Source organism: Aphanomyces invadans (assembly GCF_000520115.1).
Source record: "Aphanomyces invadans strain NJM9701 unplaced genomic scaffold supercont1.4, whole genome shotgun sequence".
NCBI classification, from domain to species: Eukaryota; Oomycota; class Saprolegniomycetes; order Saprolegniales; family Verrucalvaceae; genus Aphanomyces; species Aphanomyces invadans.
The window spans coordinates 2,276,788-2,295,547 of NW_008580149.1; the positions used below are offsets into that span (position 1 = coordinate 2,276,788).

Consider the following 18,760-nt stretch of genomic DNA (forward strand, 5'->3'; position numbering starts at 1 on the left):
CGCCTGCCATCCAGACAACCAATTGCCATGCATTGAACCCCCAGGCTGCCTCTTAGGGGGGGGGGTCTTGGGGTTCTGCGAACGGCAAATTCGCAACAAAATCCTCGATAAATGGCTATTGTGTTGGAAGCATGCGACTCGTCATCAGCAATAAACTCCGGTAGTCCGTGGCACAGCTCCACGATGTCATGGACAGCTTGTTAATCGGCGCCAGACCCAACTGTGAGTCGATCGATGCTAGTCCTCTGCCGCCAGGAGCAACTACGTCGGACATTCCACGGCGCCATAGCATGGGCAAGCTCTGCACATGCTGCATTGCGGGCACGGCGGGTTCAGTTATGGCTGCATGCCAAGTGCTCCAGCGCGGTGTTCTGCAATACGCATTTAAATGAACAAGTGCATGTTAGTTCTACAGATATAGCCTACCCCACGATGATAGTAGCGGACATCCTCAAGCGACGGCTATCCTCGCGAGCAATGGTGGAGCCCTTAATCACGAAAAGTACCCCGTGACTTTGCCCATGTGGCCAATGTCCATTTCGTGCAGAAACTTGTGGTGGAACTTGCCCGTGATTTTGCCTTCCTGGACCTCGTACACGAGAATGGACCCGATGCTCTCGCTGAAAAACCGACGCAGAAACCCAGGCGTGAATCGGTAGATGAGTTCGAACTGGACGTTGGACGACCGCGTCAAGACCGTGTCGGACACGTGGAGCATATTCTTGATGAGCAAAATGCCTTCGTCGATGCCGGGCTGGCCGTCGCTGTTGAGAGCAACGCACCCTCTCGTCGTGGTCGCGATCGTGCTAAAGTCTGGCACGTTCAAGTACTGCAGGACCGAGTTGTCGCTGGGCACTGCGATCGGGCTCGTGTAGAACTTGGAGTGAGCGTAAATGACTACGATGGCCAGGATCACGATGGCCCCGGATATGATGGCCGACAGGTAGTACGTTCGATCGATGGCGCTGTAGACCAAGCAGCTCGTGGAGGTAGGGAGGCCGCAAAGTCCTGGTATGTTCAAGTTCATGTACGGGAAGACAAAGCCTTCAAGGACAAAGACGACGATCCAGTTGATGCAGCTGAAGAGCATGACGAGCCACGTCTGCGTCACGACGAGCGGGTTGAACCAGATCTGGATCAGTGTGCCAGTCATGATACCGACGATGGACGCGACTTGGGCAGGGCCGCAGAGCGCGTAAAACATGGACGGAAAGCCACCGACGGGGTTCTGGATGAGGAACGTCGTCAGCGCCTGGAGGTTTTCGTTCCCGTAGAACGCGACGAAGAGGATCGCGAGGCCAATGACCGTCTTGGACATGTAGACCGGGACGCTGCAAATGACGCTCCGACGGAGGAAGATGAGCTGGAGCGCGACGAGGTATATCGACATGGCCCACAGCACGATCGAGTTGGTCACCATGAGCGAGTCGCACTTCCACGTCATGGTGACGACGCCCTGAATCTGGAGCAGCCACCCCAGATTCGTGTTAAAGTTGTACGTGTAGCATTGGGACACTCCGAGGACGTCCCACGGCGCGCTGGCCTGGATGATCCCGCCCATGTACTCGTCGACGGCGGGCACAGTCCGAATGAACTGACTGCCGCTCAGCCCGCCCGTGACCTGGGCCGTGTGGCCCGCGTGGAGGTATATCTGACTGCGTTTGCATACGCCGATGTAGGTTGCGACGCCCTTGTTGACCTGGATTGCGTACGTGTTGACGTCGAGGCCGACTTCGTTCTCGCACATCCATTTCGGGTCATACTTGCGCTCCGAGCAGTACGCGAGCGAGTCGACAGTCGCCGTGGACTCGGCTTCCTGGCTCAAATAGAAGCTCGTGCGGCGCACCATGCACGTGATCGCCATGTCGTGGCCATCGATGTAGAACTGGACAACCGCTTTGTTCCACCCGCTCAGGTTGTTGATGTGCTTGAACTTGACGAGCTTGGTCGGGTCTTGGAAGAGGGGCTGGTCAAAGTTGGGAATGAGCGAAAACGCCTTCCCGACGGCCATCCAGACCTGGTTCGTGTCGCCAAGGAACGTGGCGGCGCACCCCTGGTCGTTCATCCCGCACGTCTTGTAGAGGAGGTCGCTCAGGGAGACCGTCCCGTCGATGGGAGACGACGAGTACGTCATGTTGATGTCGCCAGATCCTTGGAGGAGCGTGTTGACCGGGACGTCCCATTGATTGTAGTCGAACGCTTGCATGACGACGCCAAAGAGGACGGGTGTGTTGGCAATGCTGTTGAGGTAGTACGTACTCACGGCCACCACAGTCGCGAACCCGAGGTACAACACGGAGAGGACCATGCCCTGGCCAAACGGCGCTCGCTCGGGAATGGGAATGAGTTTCTTCATGCTTGACGACGTCGATGACTTGGTTAGGCGCCCCCAGGCATGCCCGTCCTTGGTCGTGGCTGGAGGAGTGTCGGCGGGCAGAACAGGACCTTGCGGCGGAGGCTTCTCCGCCATGGAAACGAAGAGATTAAAAGTGAACTTCACCACCGAGTGGGATCTCCAACGGGGCTCGATATAGAACCTGTCCGCCATTATTGTAGTTGCCGTCCACGGCGCTAGAAATAAACTAACGACGCTTCATGGATAAAGATAGATCGCAATGGCGTGTCCGTCGCGGTCGTGCGGTCAGCCGCGGCTGCCTCGCCCGTGTTTGTTGTCCACGGCATGGCATCACAACAGCCAGCGGTGGAATGCGTCGATGATCGCGTGAGTGGCTGGCTATCCTGGCATGAGCGAGGGCGGTGGTTTTCTGAGGAGCCGACAGCAACACGTCATGACAAAGCCAGAGTTCCATACTTGGGTGATCGGTCTGTCGGCAGCTCACGTCAACGTGTCGCATATATCTTGGCTCCGGACAACTGCATCCGCTCCTAGAATAGCATCGGTGTACCCGTCGGCGGCACATTCGACGGGGTGGGACTCGTTCGACCCACGAGAACATTCGATGCTGACATAACCTTGGCCATGCCATGTTGGTGGCATCTCGACGCATGGGAATGGTATCGTACACGTTCATGGGTTACTGGTTTCAAATGTGCACGTGATCGTCTTGCGTCGTGGCTACTGGCATCGACGCAAAGCTTTTCCACCGTCGACCTACTGACAAACGGCAAACTATCACGATCGTCGGCGGCATGTAGTGCGTCGAGTTAGGCTGCAGTAGAGTGCACGGCGTCCTCGTCGACGCCATCGACAGAGTGGTGGATGGGTGGCTGGTGTTGGTGCTGTTCTCGTTCGAGCAGACCGATGTCAACGAGTGCGTCGCGCGTGTGAGTGGATGCGAGACCGGGTTGGGAGGGCAGTTGGTGGCGTTCTGGCGCATCTTCGCTTGTGTGTTGCATGAGTTTGTCCAAGTGGGAGTGCCCAAGACATCCGTCGTCCTTGTACGTGCGTCCAGCGACCATGGTCGGTGGGACAGCCTTCATTGCCTTGGCGACATCTGCATGAGGTGCGACGAGGCCGAGTGAACATGCAGAGCACGCTCGAACGGGGGCGTCCGACACGGTAAGGGTCCAGAGACTGCTGCAGCTGTGGCACACCACCTGTGCATTGTACCAACTTGAGTTGCTGGCGTTGGAGAAAGCAAAGACTTGTGTACCTCGCCACACTTTCGACATCGCGCTTTCCGAATGAGAGGGCCAAACTTCTTGTTGCAGAGATGGCACCGCGCGCGCGCCGACTTTGCGACAAGGTCACATGTGTCGATGAGCGGACCTTGGTTCAATCTCGTTTCGCGGACAAACGTTTGAATGTCGCTAATCCCACGAATGCGGCGGCGCACACCTGCCTTGATCTCCCACGACGGCACCAAACCTTTCTGGAATCCGCCGTTCATACTCGCTTGGAAGAGATGCGTGGCACGAATGTAGCCTGGGCGGTCCGACTCGGAAAAGACGTGGCCCGATCGGAAAAACGTGCCGCGGACGACGCCGAGGGTCGATTCAAAGTCGGGGCAACAGCCGAGTTCTGTCGAGTACACGGCGCGCACCCATCCGCGCCGTCCGTCCTGCTCAAACTCGTACATGCTCTGCCACGACGCAATGATTGGCATAACGGGATTCGACATGCGACGAGAGAGAAACACGTACCTCGAGGAAGCACCAGTCGCGGTTCTTGAGCAGACCGCTGCCAGGCATTTCATTGACAGTCCACTTGATGTTGACTGCTTTCAACGGATGCTCGTCTGTGGGTCGAACGAGGGTGTACAAATTGTGGCCATCCAGCAGGTCGGACGCAAATCGCCGCCGAAACTCCTTGTACTCGTCGGTGGTGTGGGTCTGGAAGAGTGACGCGACCTCGTTCACTGATGCTTGGATTTCGACAACGCCAGCGTAACACAACACGTGCGAGGGAAGCGTCGGGTCGTTAGCTGTGTAAATGTGGATGTCGCTCATATTCGACTCGAGTGTCCATTGCAGCGGACCTGTGCCGTCCAAGATGCTGTGCGCAACCTGGGTGAAGAAAGCGCATGAGAATTCAAACTGCGAGGGGATGTCGTGTACCAAGTCAGCGGCGTTGGCACTGGCTTTGCGCAGGAACTCAGTTTCCTCGTCGGAAGACAGCATAGGACATCGGAAGAAGTCGGCAGGAAGCGGAAGCTTGGGCCGCGCCATTGTCGGAATGGTGTCGCAGCAGACGGCGCATGTCGCCGCTGCGTCAACGCGGTCGCATGTTTGGAACGCGTTCCAGACACTCCACCTACTCCATTTCGCCGAATCGCCATGTTTCGAACCTGTTCGAAACACTTGCGATGTCGGAAGACGTACATTGGCACTTCTCGAAGATTTTGTGAAAATTTGCTCAAAGCATGGCCAATTTTACTGGGTTTATGATCATGACCTGACATTAACTAACTGCAACAACGATTCATTCAATCATCTCTTTAAATATTGATCGAGAGCTCTCGCACGTTTTTAATGTGTCGTAACTAACACACAACGTGATCAACACCCGTAGGTATCTTCTCCAGAGCATGACTTTCAGAGGTATTGCGTCAGGGGTTTCGTGGGCACTTTATTGGATTAGAATCAATTTTCCCACCACAACCTTTTGACCACGCCAGCACACACAAACACCTCTCAATATTATTTCGATTTCGACCAGTTACATCATTTCCATGCTCGAGGGTTCCCATGTCAAAAATGTGTCGGACGCTCTACCCGGACGAGAGCCTGGAGGGCTATCGTTAGCTTGCTGACAAAGAGAATGACACACCCGCATTCGATTACCCTGTCATTATCAAGGACTTGGACGAAGGAGGAATTGACGTATTTTGCAACTTCATGCTGCTTTACACTTGATATAATTGTATACGTTAAATATTTAAGACAATACAAACAAGCATATGTACGATTCAATATTTGATTGTCAAGTTTGGACTACCTCATCAATTCTGACGAATTTTCTCCGACTATGAGTCTCTTCCGAAATATACATGTCGTGAAAAGCAAAAGTAACAACGTCATGTGGATAAAATAATGCTACTTTTCGGTATACAACAACTACATCCTGTGGTGAAAGTCTGCTGTCGGAAATCCTCGTGCTATTGAATACTGTTTGTAAAGGACCTGGACACATCGCTGATCTTTGAGAAGAAACAACTTCATGACTGTCGTCGACAGCACCCCGTGTGGACATCAATGGTTGGTTGCTGGCATGTCGCCGCCGCTAGTCCCAAGACAGGATGGCCTTGAAGGAAATTGTAGGTCGATAGCAAGAGAGAGAGAGTGTGTTCATTAACTCGTTAATTTTCCTAGGACGTTGCCTCAGTACATTCGGGATCATTGCACATGTGTTTCTTTTTGGTCGGGAGATGGCTGCCTGTGGCCTTCAATTCTTGCTTCTTCTTCCACGTAACCCTCCTTTCTTCGGCACTGCTGCTGCTGTCGTCCGAATCGGGTTCGCTTTCACTGGAGCTTTCGCCAAATTCACGCTTCTTGTGAAAAATGCAGCACCCTACAAGCATCAATGTGAATGGCAAGATCTTTGCACAAGACATCGTACGTTTAGACTTTTTGCGGCCAAAGAACTCGTTGTCAATTGCGGTTTCTTCATCAAACCTGACGTGTGGCCGCGGGTCCAAGCGCATGACGTACACTTCCGACCTCGTTTCAGGCTCGGCCACTCTGGTGATCGTTGCCGATGCCGTCGCAGGCGCATTCGGTCGCGTCGTCGTCGTCGCAGTGTCCATGGTTCACTGTTTTCGCCAAGAAGAAACGAAATATTTGTTGTGACGGGTTGAGTTGAGCAACATTCTCGAATGTACTGAATGTTACGGGGTTTTGGAACCTGCAGCATTCGATATCCATTTGGAGAGTACATGGTTTGATTTTTCAAAATTAAACCCCCTGGCCTGAGATTGGTGATTTGTGGTTTGTCGATTTCTTTTATAACCAATCAAGTATCTCAAATGAAGTATTAACTCATGTTTTCAGCCAATCATGCTTCCCAGATTATCGTGTTCACACTCACGACTCGACGGCGCCAGCGTTATCCAAGCCTGGCGAAGTGCCTCATACCGACACCCGATGAACCAGCATCAGCACCGCGGCGTGACTTTTCAACAAGTGTTCCAGTGCTTGAGTCGCGAAGGGTGGTTCTCTCAATGGGGCTTGTCTGGTATGAGTTATTTCAAGCCAGGAACAGTCGTGGGAACTGCCGTGTTCAACCAGAATGTGTTCGTGGGCGAAGCGAACGTTGAGATGTACTGGAGGCATTCAGGGGATTGGCAACGCGTCGAACGCATGATTTTCCAAGCTCAGCTGAACAATCAAATGCACCAGAACCAGCTCAATCAACAGCGACAACATCACCAACTTCAGCAGCACATGGCCGCAGTGGCCTCCATGCCCCGCGGCATCCCAATGCCCCAACAAGGACATCCTCCATCTGGAGCGCCGACGACACTGCCATCTGCCGCCGAATTGATGGACCAACGCGCGCGATCGCTCAACTACCCCCTCGACATGCTCTGTGACATTCTCGCAGTCGACAGGGACACACCCAACGGCCAGGCCCGCCAACGACAAGCTCGACAACAACTCCAACAGCAGCAACAACATCTCCAGCAGCATCATCTTGCCGGGATGCACTCGATGGGCGACCCCAGCCGCTTTTCCATGCTCGATCCCTCCCACCCGTCGTCCATTCTGTTTCCACAATCCATAGGGCCAACTCCCACAATGCAGTTGATTCCGTCGCACACGCCACCACCGTCCAAGGTGACGATGTCGTCGGGTACTAGCTTGCCCGACCAAGCAGCAGCGCCATCACATGACGGTCTCCTTTTGGTCGATCCGTCACCATCCCACACACCACCAGACGCAGCGCCTTCTGTGTCGGAGCTCTCGGACGCACCAACGACCATGTCAGCGCCGTCAAACGATAAGAGCGCAAGTGCTCCAGTGACGAAACCACCGCCAGCCAAACCCAAGAAGCGGAGCCGAAACTTGTACATTCGCCTCGATCAGATGAAAACAGTGCTGCGAAAACACGGGTGGAAATGGGTGGAGGGGCCGAAAGGATTCATTTACTGCAAGCCACACGTCCAAGTCGCGAATCGAGGCAAGACCATGTCGGGAAAAGACGGCGTCGACTACTTTTCTGGGCGCCAGTCGTTTGAGGCGTACGTGCGGAGCCAGAAGTCGTTGATGGAGCTCATTCAGAACGAATTGAAAGAGAAACACGGCGGCGCTGTCTTTTCGATGGAGATTCCGCCAGAAGACCAGCTCTGCGCACCTACGTACAAGGAGCGTGCCGAGCTCGCCCGACGAAAGCTTATGAAAGAAAAACGCATGGCCGCATTGGCGTTGCGGCGGAGCCAAGAAGCTGCCATCGCCAGAGCTGCTGCTGTAGACCCTGCGGGGGATGTACCGTGCACAACAGCATCATCGGAAGCAACGACGGTCAGTGTGTCCGATGGCACAACCAGCGTTGCCGTAGGCATGGGCGCTTCCTCTCCAACGAGCGAGCCTGCTATAGCGACCCGACATGAAACACCGTTGCAGACAGCTGAAGCACCTCCTTCGACAGAACGACATGATGCTCAAACTAGCGAGGAAGCTGTCTCTGCAGTTGACGGGGAAGTGAGCGCGCACGACCAAGGGCACGTGCCGCCTTCAGTCGACTCGCCGAAGTCAACAACTCTCGTAGTGTAATCGATCGAAACGTGTTCAGACGAATGTCGCGATTTGGCTTTCTCACAGTAGCCATCTTGGCGCGTCTCGGCGAGCTCGTGATCACGCTACATGGTTGAACAAACTCGACACAAACGATGCAGGTGCTCGAAAGGACGCCCGATCGCTTCATCCCGACGGTGGTGGCGAGGCCGGGACGTCCACAGACACTGCCGACCGCATTCGAACCGTGCGGCCATGCGAGTCGTAGCCCATGCGGACTGTGTGCATGAGGACGTTCTCCAACACGGGGATTTTAAACGGGAGGAATGGAAAGCTCAGGAGACCGTACAGCGTCCGGATCCAAAACATGAGCATCTGGCGCTCCCACGTCGGCACGACGACGACGTTGACGGCAAGTGCCAGAGCCATCGTGATGCAAAACGTAATGGTCTCGTACCCACACAACTTCATGAGGTACCCGCCGCGATCTATGTGGAGAACGTTCCCAAACATGTCTTGGTAGGTTGCCGCATGGCGCGACGACAATGACCCGCGCGGAGAGAGCGGCGCCGTCGACACAGGCCGCTCTGTGTACGGCAGGTAAAAGAACGCGATCCATACGAGGGCGATCTGTCCAAGGAAGAAGACGGTATTCCACGGCGACAGCAGGGGGCCATCTAGACACGTTGACGCTTCATGAGGGACGCAAGGTGACGATTACCAGGGCGTTCTTACAATCGTGACAGGATTGCTGGCCGTGGGTAGTGCAGTAGATGAAGCGTATGATCCCAAGGAACGTGGCACCGAGGCCAAGTGTGAGGAATTGGGTCGTCTTGAACCCGATGATGAACTGGCACAGCTGGTGCTCGTTCTTCTTGTCCTTGAGAAAGAAGAGGTAGCACCACCACGCTTGCCCGATATAGGGAAGTAGCCCGATCAGGTTGAGGGCCCACCACATCGGGTTCTTGAAGCATCGCCATATCGATTGATCAAACGGAAACAAGTTGTACAGAATGACTGCACGACTGCGATGCCAGCGCTCGTGCAACCTATCTGCCAACGTCTACGAGGCCATTGACAGAGAGTGACGGTGAGCAGTGGAAGAACGGCCACACACCTGTGGGTGGTCGGAGAGGCGAGGGAATGACGTGACCGCGGTGGCAGAAGCGACATGCGTCGTCGCGACGAACAGGTCCTTGGTCTTTCGCGACAGCTCTACCTTGATGTCTGGTAGAAATTGGTCCACAGCCACGTCGATGTTGGCCTAGTGGATCGGATCTCAAATTGTGAGAAACGAATGGATGTACCTGGAGGTAGACTGGCATGTCCTTATCTTTGATGGCTTCCTTGAGTTTCTCGGCAAATAGGTCCAACGCGCGCTCGAGATACCGTCGGACTGCACGATGCATGGCGTCCTGCATGCCGCCTTTGGTGTCAACTGCCATCTCGAACAGCTTGTTTCCGACAAGACTCAATGTGGACCGACGCCGCACGACAGGGGGGGATGCATTGCTTGAGTTGCTTGATATCTGAGATGTGAGCATCGAAGGATTCGTATTTGTCACGACGGATAGGGCATGCAAAAGTTGCGGCAGTGGAAACTCGTGAGGGTACCGTTGGGCGTACACCTCCATATGGCCCACCGCGTCCGGCACGGGAATCGCCTCGACAGACACTGTTGACGACAATTCATCCCAAAACGATTGTACCCGCACGCGCTGCACAATCGAAAGGTGCATCGCGTTTAACGCGTTGTTGAGGGTTGTCATGGACACTGTCGAGATTGTCGTCGAAGGGTCTCTATTCCCCAACAATGGAGATCCTTCGGACGTAGATGCATCCACATTTTCATCTTCGACCTCCTTATGCGTCTCCATCACCAGACTGAACACAGCAATGCTGGCAGAGAACGCCGCCGCGCCGCATGCGGCCTGGAGTACCCACCGCTGACGAAACATTTTGTCGATTGCACTAAGAGAAATACGGATAACTTTGTGAGTAACCGGAAGAGACATTTGAAAGGCGTGACAATGTCAGACAGCTCACTCGGGAACTGGACAGGTCTCAGAGTGTTCATTGAGAGCACGAGTGCTTGATGGCCACTGACATCTTGTGAACATCAGAAATCGATTGCGGCCTGCCGTATGGCAATACAGCTCAGCATCCCCGTCGGTTAGAGGACGACTTCAACTCCACATGAAAATAGTTAAATTTTCTCAATTTAATTGGCTAAATGTATTCTTCAATGGCCAATAAGAACAACTTATTCTATTCTTTTTATCGAATCAAATGTTTATTGCTTCGAGTTTGTACCTGAAAGTCAATTGACGCGAGAGACATGAGAGTGTCTGCGCCCGGCAAAGTCCTGATCACGGGCGGGTACCTCGTCCTGGACCCTGCATTTTCTGGAGCCGTCATCGCTGCGAGCTCTCGCTTTTACACTTCCATCACTCTGGAATCCTTGAAAGATGACGACGTCGCACTGGCGCCTTCAACTGCCGTTCCAGTGCGCATCCACAGTCCCCAGTTCCACCAATCCATGCAAGGTGTCCTGACGGCGTCGTCGTTCCACATTTCGTACGTCTTCCGTGGGGTTTGGCGCATCATGACAACCATGTATCTAGCCCTGACAGCATCCCGAATCCGTACGTTGAAAAAACCATCCGCATCTGCGTCGTGGCGCTTGTGGGGCTCCTGGGTGCCGCAGCATTCGAACGCCACGTACACGATATGCTTCGACTTCGTCAAAGCCTTGCCATCACGCTCGAAGCTGACAACGACTTTTACTCCCAACGAGACCAAGTATTTTTCTCCTTTAGTTATATTCTCACTCCAACGATGCGTTGAAGCTGCATAACCAAGGGTTACCAGTCAACCGCAAGACCCTAGCATCACTTCCTCCATTTCTACCGAGTCTTTTAGATGATGCAGGTTGGTTCAAAGGAAGCACACACTCTGTGACGTCCCTTGTGTTCGAATTAGGCCACGCCAAGATTTCCAAGACCGGCATGGGCAGTTCCGCTGCGCTCATCACATCACTCGTTGGAGCCCTCTTGGGCTTTTTCGGAGCCGCAAACTTGCCCACCGATGCTGGGCCTCACGATGCGTCAACTCAAGTCGGAGCCGACTTGGTCCACAACCTCGCCCAAATCGCGCACTCCATCGCTCAAGAAAAGGTCGGTGCCACCGTTCGTCGTCAAAGGTCGCGGTCGGCGCACTGTGGGCATGACAGAACAACTCAATCTGTGGACAGATCGGGTCTGGGTTTGACGTCTCGGCCGCCGTGTACGGGAATCAACTGTACAATCGATTTCGCCCCGACGCCATCGAGCCGTTTTTGAAGGAAAACATCGAGCAAGTAGACCCCGTCGCTTTGGCTGCCCATTTGACGACGCCGTGGGACAACGTAGTGGTGCGACCTCGGAAGCGGCATGCAAAGTCTGATCTGGTTACCCTAGCGTCCGTTTTGTTTGCCGGACGGGATGCACCTGATCATGGGCGACGTGAATGCAGGGTCTGCCACCGTGTCCATGGTCCGCAAAGTCCTGGCGTGGAAATCGGCCGACCCCGTTGAATCTGCCGCCCTTTGGGAAAAGCTGAACGGCAGCAACCAGCAGATTCCAAACTTGCTGGAGCAACTGCACACGCTCCAAACGACCAAAGCCAATGGCACGCTGGAGAAGCTGAGCCACTTGTCTCATCATCAGGTGCGCTTGTTGTTCAGCTGTCTGCGATAAAAATGCTGAAGCATGAAATGACATTACTAGTGGGAAAGCACAGATGCGGACGTAGGACGTCTCCTATCGACGATGCGGCAGACGTTCCTCACGATTCGAGGTTACTTGCGGTATGTTCTCTGACCGCCCTCTTTGGAGAGCAGGGCTCATCTGTCGTTGCAACTAGCGACATGGGCGACCTGGCTGGCGTACAAATTGAACCGGCGGATCAAACAGCGTTGATCGATGCCACGATGGATGTTCCTGGGGTGCTCTTCGCTGGAGTTCCTGGAGGTACCTTCACCCATCCTCGTCTTGAGCTCGAAAGTTTTGTACCATGCGTGAATTGATCATACAATTGGGGTTAGCCGGTGGAAACGACGCAATCTTTGCGATTGTTCTGCATGCGGATGTCCTCGACCGCGTCGAAGCATTTTGGTCCACGTGGAAGACCACAAGGTATAGAAAGAACCTTTTTGCGCCGTCACTAACGCAAGAAACGCTAGTGTCAGCGCGCTGTTGGTGGACGCCGCGGTGAACGGCTTTCGAGGTGGACTGCTCCGAACCATCCAGGACAAATGAAGCTGCTGCACGCGTATACGGCCGGTCGGACATAGTTCATACATGTTGCTATAAAGACTTCAAATGCTCGACGTCTCGAACCATGGTCACTTCAGGGCCGATATCCAACAAGGACGGAATGCGCATCTTGATCGGGGCGTCCGTTTTCGCGTATGGAATCTCCGCTGTGCCTTCTTCCGAGGCGCTCGACGTCTCATCGCTGCCGCTATCGTCGCTACTCTCATTGCTGCCTTCATCGCCACTGCTATGGACAGAAGCGTCTTCACTGCTCCCTGTACTTTCGTCGTCGTCTGCGGGCATTGGCACTGTGCGACGCTGTTGGCTTGGCCCATCACACATAAACGCAAACGCTATGCGTGACAGCGCGTTTGACATGTAAAATGTACCGACGAGTGTTGCGAGGAAGGTGGCCACAGTCGGCCAACTCCATGAGTCGCGAAAAAAGATCTCGTTCACCGCACGCCGCAAGATTGCTTCCATCATCACGACGTCGGAGATGTAACAGTCAATGATGTTTCCATCATTGAGTTAATTCAGAAATAGTTGTGTACATGAAAAATCCGAATTTGAAATAGATTTTTGTTAAAGTACGATTTGGATAAGTACATGATGTGGTTGCCGTTTTACATACCAAATCGCATGCAGTCGATCGCACTTAAGAGGATACGCGATCCAAGACATCGGCAGGCTACCAAGTGTAACGAGCCGGTCCAGAGCACTCGCCGATGGAAGTCGCGCTCGTTGGCGGGGCCATGCAGGTTGTATGCGCTATAATCAACAACGTACTTGGGAAGAAGAAAGGAGATGACAATTCGACGGAGGTAGAACTGCAGCAACAGCTCCTGGAAATGAAACAGAAGGTGTTCGCGCTCGAAACGGAGCTGGCCGAGCTGCATCACAAGATGGAACGAGACGAACGAGAAGCGCGACAACGGCGGCTCAAGCGAACAGTCGAGACGTTGCAACTGCAGATTCGAAAGGACAAGCTCGACCGACGAGACATGTCGGCCCTCATGGCGCTCTCATCTGTCGTCCATCGTGTAAACTACGCCTGGATCGGCTGTGTCGTATGCTTCTGGTATATTGTCGGTCTTAGCTTGGACTTTAGCAGCCGCTACGTATTCCACGAATAAGCACGCGTGTGAGAGTGCATGGTAGTCAATGAAATTATGACAACCGCCTCACGCCTTGGCTTTGCATCAATGCTGGTGGTTCGTGCCTAGGGAAAGCTAAAAGGTAGACTGGACAGCACAATTCACATGCCACGAGTTAAGTGCCACAAAGTCGTCTTTTTCAACTACGGCTTGTACACGCTTTCGCCAGCATTCGTCATGCAGCTGCCGCCAAGATGATACGATGCTGCTTATAGCACCTGCGTCATATGCAAACACGGATGAAAACTTGTTCGAATACCGCGCCCATAATTGTTGCGTTTCGTGTGTGAGATAACTCGTGAGATTGCTGAGGTTCCAAGAATCGTCCCACCGACTGCTTCACCTGCACGCCCAGAGGTCCACAGTGAGCACTACATGAGCGCTCAACGCTACTATGGCATGCACGGATTCCTCGACACTTTCAGTCGCCAACGCAAGAATGGTGTAGGCGTCTCAGGGAGTGTGCTAGCTGGCCTGTGCATTTGTTCACGAACGCGATCTCCGTGGAGGCGTTTGATGCTCCTGGGCGCCACATCGTCGTCGTCCTCGAGCACATCTCCCGCCTCCGCGCTAATTTAAGCATCGCGTGTCTACCTCACTTCAACATGACGTGGCAACGGGACTGCGTATCTTTGCTTAGGTGCGGGCTACATTAACAATGCATCGCATTTATTCGAGAGCATACGGAGTACAATAAAAATAACTGGGTTTTGGTACATGTCCAGTAAAGTTTCTGGAATTCTAGCATAGAAACGTCTCGTACTTTCCAGAAACCTCCCACGGACAAGGATTTTCTGGAATCCCGCGCCAAACGGGCGTTGGAGCGGCGGCCATTATCCGATTAGACATCGAGGACACAGATCAAGAAGAACAACGATGAGCTTGAACCCAAGCGAATTCACAGACAAGACCAACGCGTACCTGAAGGAGTCGGAAGCGTTGGCAGAAGAACACAATCAAGCGCAGGTCACGCCATGGCACCTCACCGCAGTACTGTTCCGCGACAAGGACGGCCTCGCACGACGAATCGCCGAGAAGGCGCAAGCAGACGGCAATTCGATTGCACGAGACGCGTTGGTCCAAGTCACGAAGCTTCCGTCGCAAACGCCTGCACCAGACAACATTTCCATTGACTCGGCGCTCACAAAGGTCCTCAAGGCCGCCGTCAAGATGCGCAAAGATGCCCAAGACACTCATCTTGCCGTGGATCACATCGTGTTGGCGTTGTTTTCATTCTCGCCTGTGGCGACAATGTTGACATCCCACCGGCTGCAAGAAAAGGCTGTCAAGTCCATCAACGACGGCATTCGCGGAGGCCGCCCAGTAACCGGTCAAAACGCAGAATCCAACTACGAGGCCCTGAAGAAGTACGGCCAAGACCTGGTTGAGCTTGCTTCAGCGGGAAAGATCGATCCAGTGATTGGCCGCGACGAAGAAATTCGGCGAACGGTGCGAATCTTGTGCCGTCGGACAAAGAACAACCCGGTCTTGATTGGTGAGCCTGGTGTCGGGAAGACTGCCATTGTGGAAGGCCTTGCTCACCGCATTGTCATGGGTGATGTGCCAGAATCCATCTCCCAATGTCACGTTGTGTCATTGGATTTGGGCGCGTTAATCGCCGGTGCCAAGTACCGCGGTGAGTTTGAAGAACGATTAAAGGCCGTCTTGAAGGAGGTGCAAGACAGCGATGGCAAAATCATTTTGTTCATCGATGAAATGCACTTGATCCTGGGAGCTGGAGCCACTAGCGGAGCCATGGATGCTGCGAACTTGCTCAAGCCGATGCTGGCTCGTGGTGAATTGCGATGCATTGGTGCTACCACCTTGGAAGAATACCGCAAGCACGTTGAAAAGGACAAGGCCTTCGAACGCCGATTTCAGCAAGTGCTGGTCAAGGAGCCGTCTGTTGCCGACACTGTGAGCATTCTTCGAGGATTGAAGAACCGGTACGAGTCCCATCATGGTGTGGCGATCACCGACGGTGCGCTTGTTGCTGCTGCGACGTTGGCGGACCGCTACATCACGGAACGTTTTATGCCGGACAAGGCGATCGATTGCATTGACGAAGCTTGCGCGAATGTCCGCGTCCAATTGGATTCCCAGCCCGAAGTCATTGACGCGTTGGAGCGCAAGCAGCTGCAGCTGCAAGTGGAAGCGACTGCGTTGGCCAAAGAAAAAGACAGCCGGTCGAAGGATCGCCTCAAGGTGGTGCAGCGCGAGTTGTCGCAAGTGCAAGACCAACTGACGCCTCTTGTACTGCAACACCAAGGCGAAAAGGAAAAGGTCAACGAGCTACGCCGCCTCAAGGACAAGCTGAACTCGCTGCACTTGAAAGTGAGCCAGGCTGAACGCAAGGGTGACTTGGCGCAAGTGGCTGACCTCAAGTACTATGCGATTCCCGATGTGGAGCGCACGTTGACCCGATTGGAGAAGGAGAAGGCCAACGACACGCAGTCGAATCGGTTGGTTGAAGAAGTGGTCCGTGAAGACCAAATTGCGCAAGTCGTGGCTCGGTGGACCGGTATTCCGGTTGACAAACTGACGACGAACGCCAGCGACCGCCTCTTGCACCTCGCTGATCGACTCAACGAGCGCGTGGTCGGCCAAGGTAATGCGGTACAAGCAGTGTGCGATGCTGTTTTGCGATCGCGTGCCGGTTTGAGTCGCCGCGATCAACCTACGGGGTCGTTTTTGTTTTTGGGGCCGACAGGCGTGGGCAAAACGGAGCTCGCAAAGGCGTTGGCGCTGGAGCTGTTTGACTCGGAGAAGCACATGGTGCGCATCGACATGTCGGAATTCATGGAAGAACATTCCGTGTCCAAGTTGATTGGGGCACCCCCTGGTTACGTTGGGTACGACGACCAAGGCGGCCAACTGACCGAACCCATTCGCCGCAACCCGTACAACGTGGTGTTGTTGGACGAAATTGAAAAGGCGCACCCCAAGGTGCTCAACGTTTTGCTTCAGCTCATGGACGAGGGCCGCCTCACGGATTCCCACGGCCGAACGGTCGACTTTACTAACGTGGTGGTGATCTTGACGTCGAACATTGGCGCCGAGTTTTTGCTGCCATCGGCTGGCAATGCCTCACCGTTGTCGCTGGACAGCATGGACCTGCAAAGTCCGACCAAGAAGCCGCGCTTGATTGACGAGCCAAGTCGAGGTCAGTTTGAAGCCCAAAAGAAGAAGGTGTTGGCCACTCTGCAGCGCACGGTGCGCCCGGAACTGCTCAACCGGCTCGACGACGTGGTGGTGTTTGAGCCGCTGGGCAAGGCGCAGCTGCGGGACATCGTCAAGTTACAGTTTCGGTCGGCTGAAGACCGCCTCCGCGAGAGCCACCAAATCACGATTGCGTTGACGACCCCGGCCCTGGATGCGATTTTGGCCGCCGCGTACGACCCACAATACGGTGCTCGACCGCTCAAGCGCTACATTGAAAAGCACGTGATCACTCAACTGAGTCGGTTGATTTTGGCCGGCAAACTCACGTCCAAGGCCCGCGTCCAAGTCGTGGCTTCCAACGAGTCGGACGGCGTCGACTTTGTCATTGAGAAAGCAGCCGCTCCCTAAGCACACCGACCTTGCTCCAAAGGTTTGGCTATTTACATTAACCCTGTATAATTTATACGTTTTTGTTGAAAATGCACCGGACTCGCGCTGCCGTTCGTCGTGGGTGCAATCCACTTGGCGAGGCTTCAAGTCGTGCGACCGATCCATTCCAGCCACCAAAATCTGCCAAGGCTGGTTGGTACAGTGCTGCGGCCCGCCACACGTCAGGTGCGACCGCTTCGACGACTGTTGTAGGGCCGAACGGCGGGGACATCGAGTGCGGCAAGTGGACGACCGCAGCATGGGGCGCGCTTCCAGTCGTTTCAACTAACAAGAGGGCCACGAAACCGACCGGCGTGACTCCAGTGTTGGACCGATGAGCTTGCAGCCCCTGCAGAGTCCGTTGAAACCTTCGGCCCTGTCAACCTTTGCGGCCACCACCGTCAGCCCCACATCCACGCCACTCGGAAGCGTCCGACCAACTGCGTTGAATGTGCTCCAAGCGCCGATGCATGAACTCGCGAGCTTGTGTCCATTGAAGCCACAACCATCGGCTCTGGCATCATTTGCCGCGACATCTCCATTGAAACAGCCGACGCCGGCGTCAGCCCTTTCGTCGTTCGCGGCAAAAGCTGCGACGCCCGCGCATTCTCCAACCCACTTGTCGCCTGTAGCTCCGTCGGCGCTGTCACCCTTGGCATCGTCGGAAGCACTGGCTCCACTCAAGAGACCATCCGCGCTGGCGTCGTTCGCAGCTCAGGACGTAGCCCTTGTTTCGTCAACACGACCAACAAATCATGTTCAGAATCCTCGCGGCGCAAGTGGCGGACGGCCCTTGGCCTCTCTCGGGCTCCACACGAGTTCACAACCTGACGAGAAGGCACGATCGAGGGACGACGGTGACGCTGGCGACGACAAGGAAAAGGAATCGATATCACCGACGTTTGCCGAGGCAAAAGATATCAAGTCGACAAGGCCACAAGAGCCCAGACTCCACCACGAAGATGAGTCGCCGGATGAGAAATCGACTGGTGATGAAAACTCCGACAAGGAAGATTTGCCGAGTGACGAGATCGAGTCGGCGGCGAGCGACAGCGACGATGCCAAAGAGAGCAAGCTACGTTGGAAGGCATATTCTTGCAAAAAGGGGGACGGCCATCCGCTCGACCAGAAAAGTTCCATGCGCGGCGGCACAACCCGGACTTGCCCACCTCCGTTATCGTTCCCCATCCAACAAACCAACGGCGACCGCATCTTGCTCGCGATGGTAAACGAAGACGTGGACGAATTGAAGCGCTTGCTGGACACAAGCAGCATGGGCTCCCTCGGCGCGATTCGCGACAGTTTCGATCGGTCCGTCATGCACTATGCCGTCGGGATTGGTGCCGAATCCATGTGCCAACTCGTGCTCGGGTTCCCTCAAGCGTGTGGGTGTGCACCGACCAGCCCGTCCAGGCATCGAGACAGTAGCGCCATGCATCGCCAGCATTCTCCAACCCATCGTCGCCGCGACAACAGTCCAAAAGCAAAGGCAGCGACGGCAAGCTCCAATCCGAACGGAGATGACGCCGCGGGGTTGGCCGTCTTGTTGTTTGGTCTGTTGTTGCCCGTCGACAACCGCCGTCG

The 18,760-nt window shown here is 54.6% G+C and overlaps 10 protein-coding genes across 13 annotated transcripts; 4 read left to right on the forward strand and 6 right to left on the reverse strand.

The window, feature by feature from the left end:
- Positions 1-383: 383 nt before the first annotated feature.
- Positions 384-2,567, reverse strand: H310_03076 (hypothetical protein). The gene has a single exon (XM_008866826.1). It carries the CDS (start codon positions 2,546-2,548, stop codon positions 494-496), a length of 2,055 nt encoding a protein of 684 aa, XP_008865048.1. The 5' UTR covers positions 2,549-2,567; the 3' UTR covers positions 384-493.
- A 440-nt stretch (positions 2,568-3,007) lies between these two features.
- Positions 3,008-4,678, reverse strand: H310_03077. 2 transcript variants are annotated; one of them, XM_008866827.1, is made up of 4 exons: positions 4,519-4,678; positions 4,105-4,467; positions 3,615-4,043; positions 3,008-3,558 (listed from the first exon to the last, which is right to left on the reverse strand). In XM_008866827.1, the coding sequence occupies exons 1-4, from the start codon at positions 4,627-4,629 to the stop codon at positions 3,166-3,168; spliced, it is 1,296 nt and encodes a 431-aa protein (XP_008865049.1). In that variant the 5' UTR covers positions 4,630-4,678; the 3' UTR covers positions 3,008-3,165. The 2 variants fall into 2 exon arrangements, with proteins under 2 accessions (XP_008865049.1, XP_008865050.1); XM_008866828.1 differs by having other exon boundaries at positions 3,008-4,043.
- Positions 4,679-5,726: 1,048 nt separating this feature from the next.
- On the reverse strand, positions 5,727-6,234 carry H310_03078 (hypothetical protein). The gene is made up of 2 exons (XM_008866829.1): positions 6,020-6,234; positions 5,727-5,971 (listed from the first exon to the last, which is right to left on the reverse strand). Exons 1-2 carry the CDS (start codon positions 6,204-6,206, stop codon positions 5,769-5,771), a joined length of 390 nt encoding a protein of 129 aa, XP_008865051.1. The 5' UTR covers positions 6,207-6,234; the 3' UTR covers positions 5,727-5,768.
- Positions 6,235-6,491: 257 nt separating this feature from the next.
- H310_03079 (hypothetical protein) lies at positions 6,492-8,193 on the reverse strand. Its single transcript, XM_008866830.1, has one exon. The coding sequence runs from the start codon at positions 7,470-7,472 to the stop codon at positions 7,089-7,091; it is 384 nt and encodes a 127-aa protein (XP_008865052.1). The 5' UTR covers positions 7,473-8,193; the 3' UTR covers positions 6,492-7,088.
- H310_03080 (hypothetical protein) lies at positions 8,157-10,128 on the reverse strand. Its single transcript, XM_008866831.1, has 4 exons — positions 9,441-10,128; positions 9,251-9,397; positions 8,869-9,196; positions 8,157-8,810 (listed from the first exon to the last, which is right to left on the reverse strand). Exons 1-4 carry the CDS (start codon positions 10,089-10,091, stop codon positions 8,320-8,322), a joined length of 1,617 nt encoding a protein of 538 aa, XP_008865053.1. The 5' UTR covers positions 10,092-10,128; the 3' UTR covers positions 8,157-8,319.
- A 318-nt stretch (positions 10,129-10,446) lies between these two features.
- On the forward strand, positions 10,447-12,957 carry H310_03081 (phosphomevalonate kinase). Of its 3 annotated transcripts, XM_008866832.1 has the most exons (10): positions 10,447-10,710; positions 10,758-10,935; positions 10,983-11,064; positions 11,116-11,309; positions 11,387-11,545; positions 11,592-11,840; positions 11,901-11,980; positions 12,037-12,143; positions 12,218-12,308; positions 12,356-12,957. In XM_008866832.1, exons 1-10 carry the CDS (start codon positions 10,472-10,474, stop codon positions 12,429-12,431), a joined length of 1,455 nt encoding a protein of 484 aa, XP_008865054.1. In that variant the 5' UTR covers positions 10,447-10,471; the 3' UTR covers positions 12,432-12,957. The 3 variants fall into 3 exon arrangements, with proteins under 3 accessions (XP_008865054.1, XP_008865056.1, XP_008865055.1); XM_008866834.1 differs by having other exon boundaries at positions 11,901-12,143; XM_008866833.1 differs by having other exon boundaries at positions 12,037-12,308.
- H310_03082 (hypothetical protein) lies at positions 12,480-12,861 on the reverse strand (the record flags this gene model as incomplete). The annotated part of the gene is made up of 2 exons (XM_008866835.1): positions 12,480-12,736; positions 12,822-12,861. 2 exons carry the CDS (start codon positions 12,859-12,861, stop codon positions 12,480-12,482), a joined length of 297 nt encoding a protein of 98 aa, XP_008865057.1.
- Positions 12,958-13,096: 139 nt separating the features above from the next.
- Positions 13,097-13,678, forward strand: H310_03083 (hypothetical protein). The gene has a single exon (XM_008866836.1). It carries the CDS (start codon positions 13,157-13,159, stop codon positions 13,562-13,564), a length of 408 nt encoding a protein of 135 aa, XP_008865058.1. The 5' UTR covers positions 13,097-13,156; the 3' UTR covers positions 13,565-13,678.
- A 632-nt stretch (positions 13,679-14,310) lies between these two features.
- Positions 14,311-17,279, forward strand: H310_03084 (ATP-dependent chaperone ClpB). Its single transcript, XM_008866837.1, has one exon. The coding sequence runs from the start codon at positions 14,462-14,464 to the stop codon at positions 17,153-17,155; it is 2,694 nt and encodes an 897-aa protein (XP_008865059.1). The 5' UTR covers positions 14,311-14,461; the 3' UTR covers positions 17,156-17,279.
- A 231-nt stretch (positions 17,280-17,510) lies between these two features.
- Positions 17,511-18,700, forward strand: H310_03085 (hypothetical protein; the record flags this gene model as incomplete). Its single annotated transcript, XM_008866838.1, has 2 exons — positions 17,511-18,561; positions 18,621-18,700. 2 exons carry the CDS (start codon positions 17,511-17,513, stop codon positions 18,698-18,700), a joined length of 1,131 nt encoding a protein of 376 aa, XP_008865060.1.
- Positions 18,701-18,760: the final 60 nt, after the last annotated feature.

What these genes read in the sequence shown, in the direction of transcription:
- H310_03076 (XM_008866826.1), bottom strand. Translation starts at nt 2,548, where the DNA reads ATGGCGGACAGGTTCTATATCGAGCCCCGTTGGAGATCCCACTCGGTG.
- H310_03081 (XM_008866832.1), top strand. Translation starts at nt 10,472, where the DNA reads ATGAGAGTGTCTGCGCCCGGCAAAGTCCTGATCACGGGCGGGTACCTC. An exon ending in GCGTCGTCGTTCCACATTTC is followed by an intron (nt 10,711 to 10,757) that starts GTACGTCTTCCG and finishes CCATGTATCTAG; the next exon opens with CCCTGACAGCATCCCGAATC. An exon ending in CTTCGCTGGAGTTCCTGGAG is followed by an intron (nt 12,144 to 12,217) that starts GTACCTTCACCC and finishes AATTGGGGTTAG; the next exon opens with CCGGTGGAAACGACGCAATC.
- H310_03080 (XM_008866831.1), bottom strand. Translation starts at nt 10,091, where the DNA reads ATGTTTCGTCAGCGGTGGGTACTCCAGGCCGCATGCGGCGCGGCGGCG. An exon ending in ACATGCCAGTCTACCTCCAG is followed by an intron (nt 9,398 to 9,440) that starts GTACATCCATTC and finishes CCGATCCACTAG; the next exon opens with GCCAACATCGACGTGGCTGT. An exon ending in GCCTCTCCGACCACCCACAG is followed by an intron (nt 9,197 to 9,250) that starts GTGTGTGGCCGT and finishes ATGGCCTCGTAG; the next exon opens with ACGTTGGCAGATAGGTTGCA.
- H310_03078 (XM_008866829.1), bottom strand. Translation starts at nt 6,206, where the DNA reads ATGGACACTGCGACGACGACGACGCGACCGAATGCGCCTGCGACGGCA. An exon ending in TGGCCGCAAAAAGTCTAAAC is followed by an intron (nt 5,972 to 6,019) that starts GTACGATGTCTT and finishes TGATGCTTGTAG; the next exon opens with GGTGCTGCATTTTTCACAAG.
- H310_03079 (XM_008866830.1), bottom strand. Translation starts at nt 7,472, where the DNA reads ATGTACAAGTTTCGGCTCCGCTTCTTGGGTTTGGCTGGCGGTGGTTTC.
- H310_03077 (XM_008866827.1), bottom strand. Translation starts at nt 4,629, where the DNA reads ATGGCGCGGCCCAAGCTTCCGCTTCCTGCCGACTTCTTCCGATGTCCT. An exon ending in GTGCCAACGCCGCTGACTTG is followed by an intron (nt 4,468 to 4,518) that starts GTACACGACATC and finishes TTCTTCACCCAG; the next exon opens with GTTGCGCACAGCATCTTGGA. An exon ending in GATGTCGAAAGTGTGGCGAG is followed by an intron (nt 3,559 to 3,614) that starts GTACACAAGTCT and finishes TACAATGCACAG; the next exon opens with GTGGTGTGCCACAGCTGCAG.
- H310_03084 (XM_008866837.1), top strand. Translation starts at nt 14,462, where the DNA reads ATGAGCTTGAACCCAAGCGAATTCACAGACAAGACCAACGCGTACCTG.
- H310_03083 (XM_008866836.1), top strand. Translation starts at nt 13,157, where the DNA reads ATGGAAGTCGCGCTCGTTGGCGGGGCCATGCAGGTTGTATGCGCTATA.